The sequence below is a fragment of the Pyrus communis genome, chromosome 2, assembly GCF_041283825.1.
Source record: "Pyrus communis isolate YQ-2024b chromosome 2, ASM4128382v1, whole genome shotgun sequence".
NCBI classification, from domain to species: domain Eukaryota; kingdom Viridiplantae; phylum Streptophyta; class Magnoliopsida; order Rosales; family Rosaceae; genus Pyrus; species Pyrus communis.
In genome coordinates, this window is record NC_142566.1 from 28,948,608 (window position 1) to 28,963,269 (window position 14,662).

General features: G+C 40.8%; 3 protein-coding genes across 3 annotated transcripts; 2 read left to right on the forward strand and 1 right to left on the reverse strand.

The window, feature by feature from the left end:
• The first annotated feature begins 1,180 nt into the window (after positions 1-1,180).
• LOC137748184 (translation initiation factor IF3-2, chloroplastic) lies at positions 1,181-5,115 on the forward strand. The gene is made up of 10 exons (XM_088690134.1): positions 1,181-1,562; positions 1,666-1,705; positions 1,805-1,864; positions 2,525-2,577; positions 2,975-3,030; positions 3,133-3,166; positions 3,374-3,446; positions 3,538-3,630; positions 3,924-4,104; positions 4,714-5,115. The coding sequence occupies exons 1-9, from the start codon at positions 1,255-1,257 to the stop codon at positions 4,065-4,067; spliced, it is 861 nt and encodes a 286-aa protein (XP_088546260.1). The 5' UTR covers positions 1,181-1,254; the 3' UTR covers positions 4,068-4,104; positions 4,714-5,115.
• Positions 5,116-6,100: 985 nt separating this feature from the next.
• On the forward strand, positions 6,101-11,422 carry LOC137748325 (cellulose synthase A catalytic subunit 7 [UDP-forming]). Its single transcript, XM_068488465.2, has 12 exons — positions 6,101-6,527; positions 7,016-7,474; positions 7,610-7,712; positions 7,844-7,976; positions 8,086-8,352; positions 8,450-8,795; positions 8,899-9,162; positions 9,256-9,468; positions 9,566-9,779; positions 9,861-10,057; positions 10,179-10,532; positions 10,632-11,422. Exons 1-12 carry the CDS (start codon positions 6,453-6,455, stop codon positions 11,211-11,213), a joined length of 3,207 nt encoding a protein of 1,068 aa, XP_068344566.2. The 5' UTR covers positions 6,101-6,452; the 3' UTR covers positions 11,214-11,422.
• Positions 11,423-11,626: 204 nt separating this feature from the next.
• LOC137748926 (pentatricopeptide repeat-containing protein At4g30700) lies at positions 11,627-14,498 on the reverse strand. The gene has a single exon (XM_068489117.2). The coding sequence runs from the start codon at positions 14,446-14,448 to the stop codon at positions 12,079-12,081; it is 2,370 nt and encodes a 789-aa protein (XP_068345218.2). The 5' UTR covers positions 14,449-14,498; the 3' UTR covers positions 11,627-12,078.
• Positions 14,499-14,662: the final 164 nt, after the last annotated feature.

Genomic DNA, 14,662 nt, shown 5'->3' on the forward strand with positions numbered 1-14,662 from the left:
TGAATTGAAAAATATCAACGGACATAAATTATCAAGGGGTGTGAGAAGTAAAATGGAGTGTGTAGATAACATATTTTTTATTTTTATTTTTTTAATCCCATGGCAAGCAAGGATAAGTCCGTAGAAGTCCTAACTCGGCTTGCACTTATAGTTGGTTGCCATGTTCGTGTTGTTAACTTACTTAAAATTTTAATGAATCATTTCAAATAAGATAAGACCTTATGTTCACTTAAGTGATCATTTTGCAACACATGTCCACATAACTCCATTTCACTCGATCATTTAATTGTGTGTGTTAAACCTGTCATATAAGATTATGCTGGTCTGATCTTAGGCCCAGACTCACCTTCGTACCTTATGCGGACGAATCTTGTGGATGAATATTTAGGTTTTCAGGATATTAGATTTTCACCAACGTTTGCATTATTCAAGTCGACATTCTCGCTTTTGCTTTCCTATCAGCGGAACTCTCTTATCGTTGCGTCATTTTTACTTCTCACAACTTCGGCAAATTGGTTAGGCCCGTTCATCTTTAGCGCAAGAATGCTCGATCAGTGAGCTATTACGCACTCTTTTAAGGGTGGTTGCTTCTAAGCAAACCTCCAAAGAGAGATAGGACGTTTTGTCCGCTTACGTGACCATTTATCAACACACACAGTTTGATGACACAACAAAGGACGCTTAAGTTCATTTAGATATATATAATTATGGTTTTATATTCTCATAACATGTCAATACTTGATGATTAATTAATAGATTTATCGATCATTTTTTCCAAAGTCTAAGATATTTTACACAGAAAAAGCAGGACTAATCGCACATGTTTATCAAAGCTTTCAATAAGGAAATCACTCGTATTTTTATTAGCTTCATGCTACAAATTCAATACAAAAAAACAAATCAGACTTAGATGTATCACATTTGTGATTGATGTTGCAATTTGATTTATGTAATAGTGGCTTTTTTATTTATATAACCTTAGATTTATCAACTGTAGATGAGTATGGTTTCGTATTTTGATTCCGATTATGGGTAGCAAACACGCTATCATGGTAGAAACTCGAAGTCTTGAACACACTCTGGGTCTTATTGTAGGAGTAATAGGCCCAAACAATTGTGGCCCAATAAGGTCCTAGGCCCACGGAGTCCACTCTGATTCACTCGTCTTCAACCAAACATAGGATTATGGATAAGGAGAAGAAAAATCTCAGCACACACGAGCTGTAGTTACTTTTTGACTGTGTTGGATTAGCCATGGCTGGGATCACCACCAGCTTCGCATCGCAGCCCATGCTGTCATCCCGAACCACCACTTCCATAACGACGCCGTCTCCGCTCTCACTCTCCTCCGCCGACTCCAAACACTTCGGCGGCCTACTCCGTTTCAACAGCTCCTGTTTCATAAATTCCAGCTCTTTCAGCTCCCTCTCATCCACCAGCAGCCGAATCACCGCCCGTTTCGGCGGCGGGCCCCGATACAACAACTCCAGCAATGACTCCCGGCGCTCACGGAAAGGCGACTCCTCCGACGAGGACGAGGCCCTCGATATCTCCAGTGTCAAGTTAATCGATTTATTAAGTGCTTAATGTGCGTTTTTATGTTTGTGATCACGTTAATCAAAATCGAATTTTGAGGTGGTTCCTTGTTGGATGTTTTTGAAACAGGTCGAATACTGTGCGGCTAATCGACGCCAAGCAGAACATGGTTTGTGTTTTTGTTCTGTTAAATTTTGCTAATATTATGTTCAAAATGTGCTCTTTTTGGTTTCTGATGAGTTGTGGGATTGTTTTTTGTTCTGCGTAGGTTGGAGTGGTGAGTAAAAGTGAGGCTATTCGACTGGCTGACGAAGCTGAACTCGATTTGGTATGCATTTTGCCACTAATTTTGGTTTTGTTTTACATACAATTTAAGATTATATGTATATGTGTATGTATATGTACATACATACTAACAGAACTTCATAAGAGGGACTCTGCTCCTCTGTTCATGGAGCGGAATAGGTTAGTGCCCTCTCATTAACTGCTTCGTGACCATGTTTTGGCCACATTGTGGGGCAGAAACACTGAACTTGAAAACACTGTCAAGAAACAGTTTATACGAGGACACTATCCCATCCCGCACTCTCTTAAGAAAGGGCTCCTCTATATATATTTATCTTAAATTTGCGTGCGTATACGTACTGCACATAATATTACATGGCATGTGTAGGGAGATTAGTATAGGAGGAAATCAGTTCCGGAAATCTCATCTGCCAACGGTGAATCCAATCTTCACCTATACAGTGCATGCATTGTATCATGTTGGCTGCCGTTGGTGGTGCCAATGAACTTGGTTCCATTCAGTTTATTGTTTTGAAACGATGTGTTTTGTATTAGTGGCAGTGAAGCACCTGCATTTAGTGTATCAGGCTGTATGAAATCTCGTTTCTTTGAGAATCAATCATTATTTTTTAGTTTCTGATGTGAGTTAGGAAAATGCTTTTATGACATGGTTTGAATACTAATATCTTTTGCATTGTTGCAGGTAATATTATCTGCAGAGGCCGATCCTCCAGTTCTCAGGATAATGGATTACAAGTACGTATTTTATACGATATTAGAAGAGTTCACAATTTTCTTCGTTTTTCCGGTTCCTGTTTCTTATTGGCGATAAATGCTCAAACTTTACAAATACATCCCCTCATAGTTTTATGTTAGTTTATTGAAGTAATTAATCATAGATAGCAAGAGCTTTAATTTCATATTCGGTGGCTTAGGATGACATTGTTAAATGCTTTGTGCATTAATGACAAACTGTGGTAGCACATTGACCGGTATGTTGAGTTTTAATGAACAATTGGGATCTCGGTGTTTTTACCTATATATCCTGTTTCATACATATGTACAGAAACCTATCGCCCTAAATATTAAGTACTTTTTTTCTTGAATCCTATAACAAGTAGATCTAATTATCTGTACCTTTTCTCGTTGTCAGTAAATATAGGTACGAACAGCAAAAGAAGAAAAGAGACCAGCAGAAGAAAAGTGCAGGTGAGTTTTTTTCTGTCTTGACTCCGCTGGCTTTTCCTAATGCATAATTCTCTGATTTGAGGAAAGACACTGAACTGATCATAGTCTTTTCTTGAATGCTAGCGAGCCGCATGGATTTGAAGGAGCTCAAAATGGGGTAAAACACTAATCTTCCCTTGTTTATTTGCATTTAGTCTTATTTCAAATCCCTATTATTAACGTGTTTGTTTGACATGTAAGTTAATTAATGGCTGAATTGCATAGATTAGATGCTTATGAAAAAAATGTTCGAAATACTCAGATAGATAGCTGCCAAATTTTTTTATATGCATAATTTTTTTTACCATTGTCATTGTGTGTACAGTTATAACATTGACCAACATGATTACGCTGTGCGTTTGAGAGCTGCCCAGAAGTTTTTGAAAGATGGTGATAAGGTTTGCTTACATTTCTCATTGCTGTCAGAGTTTGCCTTCCTATATTGTTCTTATGTTTTTCTGTATTGAGAGCTGCTACCAATTTGTGCAGGTCAAGGTTATAGTCAACTTGAAAGGCCGTGAAAAATGGTTCCGTAATATTGCTGTTGAGCTTATCCAAAAATTCCAGAGTGATGTCGGGGAGGTACTAATGTGTATTTGCACTTAGAATCATAAACAGAGTTACACGAATAATCCACCAGAAATTTTTGCCTGAGTTTAAGTCTATCTTCTTTATGTCTTGATTCACAAATGAATCCAAAGTTCTTGTTTTCCAAATTTCCAAAGTTCTTCAGATTGGTCTGTAATTTTTTCTGGATCTAGAAAATAAACTGTTTGCAGTCTGCACCTCGTTTAAGTTCTGGTTATTTTCATTAGGGTTATTCGGCTGCTCTGGTTTTTGTTCTTCAATTATATGCTTGTTCATGTGGGTTGCAGCTTGCAACAGAAGAATCTAGACACTTCAGCGAAAAGATGATGACTATGGTTTTAGTTCCCAACAAGGCTGTTCTGCAGAAACCTCAAGAACCACCAAAGAAAAAAGAAAGCCCGGCCGCGAATGAAATATCAGCTAGTGTCTGAGTGGACTCCAAGTTTCAACCGCAGGTTTTATATATAGGTAAATCATTTGTATTTTCATTTTGTTTTTTTTCAACTACGTTGGGAATCTCTGAGGTTGTGTACAGCACTAGTGTAATATGATTGTACGAGAAGAACACATGTAGATTAGATTTTTAATATCAATCAAGAAACTAGCAGAATTTCTTACAATTTCTTACAACGTACTCTTAATGTCAATTAAGAAACATTTCTGGTCCACAGATGAACATTTTATTTTGGTCAGGACCCAAACAGTCCCACAAAACAACTCATCTTGTGTGGACGTCTGATCAAACAATGTTGTAACTGTGTTTGATGTAAATTTTCGTATTTCTAGCTGTTTTCTCGGTAGCTGTTTTCTCTGAGGTTGTGTACAGCACTAGTGTAATATGATTGTACGAGAAGAACACATGTAGATTAGATTTTTAATATCAATCAAGAAACTAGCAGAATTTCTTACAATTTCTTACAACGTACTCTTAATGTCAATTAAGAAACATTTCTGGTCCACAGATGAACATTTTATTTTGGTCAGGACCCAAACAGTCCCACAAAACAACTCATCTTGTGTGGACGTCTGATCAAACAATGTTGTAACTGTGTTTGATGTAAATTTTTGTATTTCTAGCTGTTATCTCGGTAGGAGGAAACGAATATGGCCAAAGGAAAGTGTAGGCGATTGCAAGGCATCATCAAATAGTCTTAATCGATTATTTGGCCTGGTGCTGGGTGGTTGCTGTTGAAGCAGACGGAGTGGTCAAACCTGGTTACGCCTGCGTTATTCAACGAAGAAAAGCGTCCAGAGCATGTGCTCGGAATTTGGAATCTGGGTCATGTTCTGGTAAGCTGTAGTATATTTTGCTGGTCGATTTTATGTAGAAAATTCGGGTATTTTGCTGATTTCTGTGTGTGAGATGGGGAGGCTTCAACTCACCTACCTAACTGATTCAAAAGTTGGCTTAGAACCCAAGTATTCTCTTTGTCTCCCATATTTTTGTTTTCTTATATATTTCCTTGGTAAGTTGGGCAACTGCTGCAGTATTTTAAGTATTTTCTGTTGGCGGCTGTTTGCGTATTAGTGTTTCTTATCGAGAAAATTCTCAGTGTGTCGAAAACACAGGCCAGTTATTAAGTGTAATAATACAATTGGTTGGAATTTGTTTTTCAAGTTTTCAACCGATTGTATCATTATACATAATGCATCGGGCTATGTTTTGGCGCAATAAAAAATCTCTCTTATTGGATACAGGGCCCACTGTTTCTCAAGTATATGTAACACAAACCAACATTTTGTCAAAATGGAAGTGTGCTCTTGTCAAAGCTCAAAGAATCTATCTTGAATTCGTGATCAAAGTTGATAACAAGTTAACAACGTAACCAAAGAACATCTTTACCTAGAGAGAATTTTCGGTTGCGTGGCATATGTTCGTCCATTAAATATCGACAAGCATATTAATACGTTATTGATGATCATGTATGTATGATTATACATGTTTGTCAATGGATATTTAGGTGAAAAGTAAACGACAACATGACAATATTTTATTTACTGGTCGAGCAACAGATGTGATTTGGGTTGGCTGACCTAAGATTTTAAGGTACCACATATCTTATTTACAATGTCACGGTCTAGTACCAAAGAGGATATTCAAATGGCAAAGATTTCTTCAACACATTATCAACCATCACACTTATCCTTACCAAAAATAAGTCGAATTAAAAAACAAAAAATTTGTGACGACATTTTGGATTTTCTAATTGCAACGAAAAGAGGAACTTTGGATTTCCACCACGCATCTCAAACAACACTCTGCCAAATGGAAGTGGAATTTCACTTTGTCAATAATTGTCAACGTCGCGTATCAATTATATAATAATACGTAAAGAAAAATTTGTATATAGGGTTGTATGATTGACATATATTAAAACTAAATATTTTTTCGTATATTGAGCACTAAAATTTGTAGCTAGAGACACCAACAATTTAATAGTTACAACGTACAACAACAACAAAAATATGAAGAGGAGACCGCGCAAAATCGAGAAGGAAGGTTGTGTAGTATATTTGAAGAATGGAAGGAAAGCTTAGCTTCAAGGCAACGGAGACCCTGCAACTAACAACCACCATCCGCCACCTCGATGATTACGTGGACTCCCTCCCTCCCTCCCTCCCTCCCTCTCTCTCTCTCTCTCTCTCTCTCTCTCTCTCTCTCTCATTAGGTAAGAGAAAGACCTCTCCCAAGCTACCCTCCCCACCTAGCTACGAACTACTTCTTCCATCCTTCATCATAAAATAGAACCCTCACCGTATTTGACCTTCAGCATTATTGATCGCTATCGAACCTCGAATCGACACAGGCCGCTGACATGGAAGCCAGCGCCGGACTTGTTGCCGGGTCTCACAACCGCAACGAACTCGTCGTCATTCATGGCCATGAAGAGGTAGCTAATACATTCATCACTATGTTTGTTTTGATCGTGTTGGATTTTCTTTAGTTGGTTCTCTTTCTCTGAGAGGTTTGGTTTAATACAAATAGGGGACGGTCGATGTTGATAAGGGCACCTTGTGCCTTTGACCAGTACCAAAGAGCTTACCTCGATTAATTTGAAAAAAAAAAACGACTAGTATGTTCTATGACTTTGCATGTTGGTATGTGTGACCATATGTACAATAGGTCAAAAACTTACTTCTAATCACGCCGATTTTATATTTTTTCCTCACACTTGCATCTTTATCTGCACAATATATCATGTATGAAGTAATTTTGTCACAAAATTCTCGTGTAATTATACAAGTGGATTCATTCAATATACGTTGTATTTAATATTGTCAAATTTTTTGACATGGGATTGTTGTATTCTTGAGCAACTACGCTTTGCTTTCAGTTTGCTATGTGAATTGGTTTGAAGTTTGTTTTTGATGGGTGCAGCACAAGCCATTAAGGAACTTGGACGGACAGGTCTGCGAGATATGTGGCGACGACGTGGGGTTGACGGTGGACGGAGACTTGTTCGTGGCGTGCAACGAGTGTGGCTTCCCAGTGTGCAGGCCATGCTACGAGTACGAGCGCAGGGAAGGCTCCCAGAACTGCCCTCAGTGCAAAACCCGATTCAAGCGTCTCAAAGGCAGCCCCCGTGTCGAAGGAGACGACGACGAAGAGGACATTGATGACATTGAACACGAATTCAACATGAATCACGTTCATCCGGAAGATGACCATGATCAAACTAACGGCAACGCCGCTGCCAGATCGCCGTATTACAAGCCTAATAATGAGCAGATGGCTGAAGCCATGCTCCATGGAAAGATGAGCTACGGAAGAGGCCCCGATGATCCTGATCAAGAATCACATTTCCCACCTGTAATCGCCGGAGGCAGATCCCGCCCTGTAAGACTGAGTGCAAAATGATTTTTTTGGAGTACCAATAGTAGCTCTCTCGATAAATTGTGATCCATGCATAAGGATCACTTTAGTACTATTTTTCATTCATGCACATATGTGCGCATTCTTAATTTCGTGCAGGTAAGCGGTGAGCTCACATACTCATCGCACGCTCACGGAGATCCGCAGATGTTATCATCTTCGTTGCATAAACGAGTGCATCCATATCCGGCTTCTGAGCCTGGTATACTTCGTTCATTCACTTGTTCTTCTATCTATCTATCCAAACTTTCTTATACTTCGTTCATTCACTTGTTCTTCTATCTATCTATCCAAACTTTCTTTTACATATACGCGCTCCTTGCATTCATACAGGAAGTGAAAGGTGGGACGGTGAGAAGAGAGAGGGAGGTGGATGGAAAGAAAGAATGGACGACTGGAAAATGCAGCAAGGCAACCTCGGTGGCAATGATCAACCCGATGATTTGAATGATGCCGACATGGCCATGTACATATATGCCCTTTAAGCTAATTAACTCAATTCAACCCAATAATTAAGTCCTTAATTTCATTTACCAACATATATAATTGTTGTGTATTTGTACTGCATAATGCAGGATAGATGAAGCTAGGCAGCCACTCTCAAGGAAAGTACCAATTGCTTCAAGCAAGATCAACCCTTATCGGATGATCATTGTGGCTCGGCTTTTCATTTTGGCCTTCTTCCTTCGATACAGGCTTTTGAATCCGGTCAATGACGCATTTGGTCTCTGGTTAGTGTCTGTCACATGTGAAATATGGTTTGCAATTTCATGGATCCTTGATCAGTTCCCAAAGTGGTACCCCATTGATCGGGAGACCTACCTCGATCGCCTTTCCCTCAGGTCTATATATACACACACACATTTGTGAAATATGAGTGCAGTAGCACCCGAGCGTTAACTAGTTAGTAAGTTAATACGATGCTATCAACTGATGCAGGTATGAGAGGGAGGGTGAACCGAACATGCTTTGTCCGGTAGATGTGTTTGTGAGTACTGTGGATCCCATGAAGGAACCTCCACTTAATACAGCCAACACAGTTCTTTCAATTTTGTCCATGGATTACCCTGTCGATAAGATCTCATGCTACATCTCTGATGATGGAGCTTCCATGCTGACCTTCGAAGCCTTGTCAGAAACTGCAGAGTTTGCGCGCAAATGGGTACCTTTCTGCAAGAAGTTTGTGATTGAGCCTCGAGCGCCCGAGTTTTACTTCTGCGAGAAGATTGATTATCTCAAGGACAAAGTGCAGCCAACATTTGTCAAGGAACGCCGAGCTATGAAGGTATGTCTGCGTATATAATCACATTCATATCCGTACTAGAACCTGCTTGATTAAGATGAAGGCTGACTGACTGTAATTTTTGTGTATGGATGACGAAATGCAGAGAGAGTATGAGGAATTCAAGGTTAGGATTAATGCGCTTGTTGCAAAAGCCACAAAGGTTCCGCCAGAAGGGTGGATTATGCAAGATGGGACACCGTGGCCCGGAAACAACACCAAGGATCACCCCGGCATGATTCAAGTCTTTCTTGGTCACAGTGGAGGTCTTGATACTGAAGGAAATGAGCTTCCCCGTCTTGTCTACGTGTCTCGTGAGAAGAGACCGGGATTTCAACATCACAAGAAGGCCGGTGCCATGAATGCCCTGGTACTAAACAAAACTTTCAATTCAAGCATATTCCTTTTCTTCTTTTTCTTGATTACCAAGTAACAAATTCTACTCATACATGTATATGATCAGGTTCGTGTCTCCGGGGTACTTACAAATGCTCCTTTCATGCTCAACTTGGATTGTGACCATTACGTAAACAACAGCAAGGCTGCAAGAGAGGCAATGTGTTTCTTGATGGACCCCCAAATTGGAAGGAAGGTTTGCTATGTCCAGTTCCCTCAAAGATTCGATGGCATTGACAGAAATGATCGTTATGCGAACAGAAATACAGTCTTCTTCGACGTAAGTGATCATCACAGGAAACACGGAGATCAGTTGTCTCTTAAGATGTGCTAATAAAATGAACTGAAATGACAATTTTTTTCTCTTTGATTTTCAGATTAACATGAAAGGTCTGGATGGAATTCAAGGTCCTGTGTACGTGGGAACAGGATGTGTGTTCAGAAGGCAAGCTTTATATGGCTACGATCCTCCGAAGGCTCCTAAGCGCCCGAAGATGATAAGCTGTGACTGCTGCCCGTGTTTTGGACGCCGCAAGAAGCTTCCAAAGTACTCCAAGCATGATGCAAATGGAGATGGTACAAACCTACAAGGTAATTTATCAAAAGCGATTTCAATGATACTTTTTTTTATTCTGGCTTAAGTATAACTTAAAGTTACATAATATTGAGCAGGAAGGGATGATGACAAAGAGCTACTGATGTCCCAAATGAATTTTGAAAAGAAATTCGGACAGTCTGCAATTTTCGTGACTTCAACTTTGATGGAACAAGGCGGTGTCCCTCCTTCCTCAAGCCCAGCAGCGATGCTTAAAGAAGCCATTCATGTGATCAGTTGCGGTTATGAAGACAAAACCGAATGGGGTTTAGAGGTAAAATTTTCAACAATTTTCTTCTATTATCCGCTGTTAAATTTGGGTACCTTATGAGTCAAGTTAGTGCAGATTTTGTTGATTCATTGTGGCATATGTTGCTACTTTTGGATATATGCAGCTAGGTTGGATTTACGGATCTATCACAGAGGATATCCTAACGGGATTCAAGATGCATTGCCGTGGTTGGAGATCAATTTACTGCATGCCGGATAGACCTGCATTCAAGGGTACAGCTCCAATCAACTTGTCAGATCGGCTCAACCAGGTTCTTCGTTGGGCACTTGGTTCGATTGAGATCTTTTTCAGTCGCCACAGTCCACTCTGGTATGGCTACAAGGGAGGGAAACTCAAGTGGCTCGAGCGTTTTGCTTATGTCAACACTACTGTCTACCCTTTCACCTCCCTCCCTCTTCTTGCCTATTGTATCCTCCCTGCCGTCTGCTTGCTCACCGATAAATTCATCATGCCACAGGTTTTCATTACATTGAACCATAGGTGTTGATAAATAACAAATGAAAGCGTCCATTTTTATCAAAGTTGTACTTTTTGTGTTTTCTTTTTTAAATTGCAGATAAGCACTTTTGCAAGTCTCTTCTTCATTGCGCTGTTTCTCTCAATCTTTGGAACCGGCATTCTTGAGCTGAGGTGGAGTGGAGTGAGCATCGAAGAATGGTGGAGAAACGAGCAGTTCTGGGTGATTGGTGGTGTCTCATCTCACCTCTTCGCCGTTGTGCAAGGTCTTCTCAAGGTTTTAGCCGGCATTGACACCAACTTCACAGTCACAGCCAAGTCATCAGATGATGAGGATTTCGGGGAATTATACGCGTTTAAATGGACAACCCTCCTCATCCCTCCAACCACAATCTTAGTCATCAACCTTGTTGGAGTCGTTGCTGGGGTTTCGGACGCCATAAACAACGGGTACCAATCATGGGGGCCTCTGTTTGGGAAGCTCTTCTTTGCATTTTGGGTGATTGTCCATCTCTATCCCTTCCTTAAAGGTCTCATGGGGAGGCAGAACCGGACGCCGACCATTGTTGTCATTTGGTCAATTCTCCTGGCTTCCATCTTCTCTTTACTCTGGGTCCGAATCGATCCGTTTGTGATGAAAACCAAGGGACCCAACACGAAGCAATGCGGAATCAACTGCTGAAAATACTTGCATTCTTTTCATCCTTTTCTGAAATGTGCATGCTGAAGATATATATGCAGCACAAGAACGAATAAAGGTAGAGTAAGAATTTTTGTGTAGCTATGAAGTGCAATCAATGTACCAAGTTTTGTAAGTGAATTGGAAAAGTGTGGTTTGTAATGCCTTTGGCACTAACTCACAAGGGAGCTCAATGGACTCTCAGTTTATTATTCTGTTCTTATGCTGCGCCATCGCGTCTACCTTATGTCTGATTTACGAGAAAAACTTACATGCAACATCTATCTCACGCTTATGGTTATGTGCTGCTCACATGATGTTGGAAATGTGAGGGATGTCGGATGCACCGGGTGCACACTAGTTTTTCTCCTGATTTAGGGTTTAGCACAGAAGAAAGAAAAAATTTCTCAGAATAATTATTGAAGAAGGGTGTATGAAACATAAGCATCGAAGAATCGAAGCAATTTGATGTGCTTATTTGAACAATTTCTTCTATTTTGAGGTTAAAAATGTTATAACCAAATAAATTACAAAGATAATTTCCTACTGGAAAAAAGGGTACCAGATCACTAATGTAACATCTCGAAAATCGTCGAGGCTTGTATTTGAATAGCCAGATGAATCAGAATACAATGCAAACAGGAAATATGCTACAAGTGCTTGCCGGGCGTACACCAGAAAGAGAGCGTTGAAACAATTGTCATTCCATGCCAGAGTACTGGACGGGGTTTAGCTTCATCTATTTCCGGTGAAAAATGCTCAGTATTCTTGTTAAGATGTGAAAGTTACTGATGAAGTGACTGTCCACTTTTTACCATGGAAGCAATGTGAAACTGCAGAACTAGATACTGGTGCAGAAAACTTTTTGTCACCAATAGTCTCCACAAGAACATATGCCGTCTTTGAAATGATGGAATCTATTAGCATCCCTAACTACGATAACTCTTTCTGTGATCTTGGATATAAATTTTGTTGCATTATGGCAATCCAAACACACCCGGAGATTCTTAAAGATTCTAATTTCTGTCCCTGGTGCAGTTTCAATCAGGGCAAAAGCAATGGCCAGCTTCTCACTATGAACCTTCATCATTAACTCCTTCTCTTCCTCCTCAACGTCATGCAAAGCAGTCACAGTTTCAGTCTGAAATCCAGCCTCAGCCATTTTTCCCATTAACTTATCCAGCATCCTATAGATTGCCTTTGCTTGAGGATGAGATCGATCACCACATGTAAAAACATGTGGGGTCTCACCAATCTCAACGAGAGTGCATCCCGGAGTCTTTGCCAAATTTCTATTCTTAACTACCTGTCGTACTGAAGCAGCCTTCGGAAAGTTCCTGTCAGCTGAGTATACATTGGAGAGCAAGACATAATATCCTGTATTATCGGGGTCCAATTCAAATAGCCTTTCGGAAGCCACACGCGCCAGTTTGGTGTTCTTGTGAATCATGCAAGCACCAAGCAATGCGCCCCAAACAGGAGGACCTGGCTCAACTGGCAGTTCCTCTATAAAGTCCAACGCCTTCTCTAACTTTCCAGCTCTGCCAAGGATGTCAACCATGCAGGCATAATGCTCGGGCAAGGGCTCAAAGCCATGGTTGTGAACCATATGATCGAAGATTTCTTCACCTTCTCTCACCAAGCCAGCATGGCTACACGCATACAAGACGGATAGAAAAGTAACCGCGCTTGGGGAAATCCCAGAATGCAACATCTCAGTAAAGAGTTTTAGTGCTTCGTGCCCATCACCATGAAGGCCATAAGCAGATATCATGGCATTCCAAGTGACCACATTTTTCTCTGTCATCGAGTTGAATAACTTCCGAGCTTCCACAATGCTCCCACACTTTGCATACATGTCAACTAGAGAAGTCAATACATAGATGTTAGACTCAAGATTTTTGCTCTTAATCAAACCATGGACCCATTTCCCAAGACTTATTGCTCCGAGCTGAGCACAGGCCGAAAGAATACTTGTAACTGTAACAGGGTTTGGACTGAATTCAGACATCATTTCACGGAAAAGAGATATTGCAGTCTCCGTCAGCCCATTTTGGGTATACCCAGAGATCATGGCATTCCAAGATGCCAAGGTTTTCTCCTTAGACTGATCAAAAAGCTGTCTTGCCGATTCAATCTCATTCAGTCTACAATAAACAGTAACAAATGCAGTCGAAACTGAAGGATGAGAAACAATACCAGATTTCACACAGAAAGTTTGAAGAGAACCAGTGAGATGCAGATGACCGAAAGGAGAAGACACAGGAATCAACCCAACAATTGTACTCGAATTGACTTTCTCCCCAGAAGCAAGCAAATCCTTGAAATGACTAACCGATGATTCAGTTTCATTGTTGCAAGTGTATCCGGCAATCATTGCATTATAACATATCAAATCGGGTCGACTAATGTGCCCAAATAACAACCTTGCCGTCTCTAGCTCCTTACATTTCGAATACAATGAAACCAATCCGGTAAGCACGTGAACATCTGAATGATATCCAGCCTTCAGAGCCAAACAATGAACTCCCATCCCTGCTTTCAACTCCTGCAACTCTGCCACTGCAGGAAGCACGGCCGCTAACGTCGTCGAATCAAAACCCATCCCACCCACAACCATATCTCCAAAAACCCGCATCGAATCAGCGTAATAACAATTCCTCACCAACCCAGATATCATCGTATTCCACAAAACCGTGTCCTTCTCGGGCAATCCATCAAACACCTTCTGTGCTAACTCAACCCGGGAAAGCTTGAAGTAAAAGTCAACAACAATCGACCCAACATACAAATTCAATCCTAACCCATCAACAATCGAGTGCGCGTGCAGCAAAATCCCATATTTCTCGTCCTTAAAACCCGAAGCGGCCGACACGGCGAAGGCGTAAGTGAACTTGTCGGGTTTAAGATTAGTGTTCTTCCGCAAATGGGTGTAGAGAGAAATCGCAGACAAAGGTGCGGCGTTAGCGGCGAAGCCTCGGATGACGACGTTGAAGAGGAAAAGGTCGGGTCTTGGGATGGAGAGGAAGAGGTCACGTGCGTGGCGCATGGCCTTGAGGTCGGAGAACTTGTGGGTGAGCTTGGTGACAGTGGCGAGGTCGTTTTGGTAGCCATTGAGGATGATCTGCGCGTGGGTCTGGGTTAGGTGAGAGAGACAGGTCGCCTTGTTGAGGAGTCCGAGGAAGAAGTTCCTATCAAGTTGTGGCGCGCGGCAGCTGCTTATGTTCCTGCTAATCATGTGTTTGTGTTTTGTTTTGTGTCTCCTCGGAGCGTTTGATGATGTTTTTTTATTTTGGCGGGAATTCCTCTTTCTCTCTTGATAAACAAAATCAATTAGGGTAAATTGACAAAAACCTAATATTTTGTTACGTGTTGAAAATCTTCATAATGTCCCAAGTTAAATTTAACAAACATGCCTTGCGACGAAAATGGATTGAATTTTGACTTATATG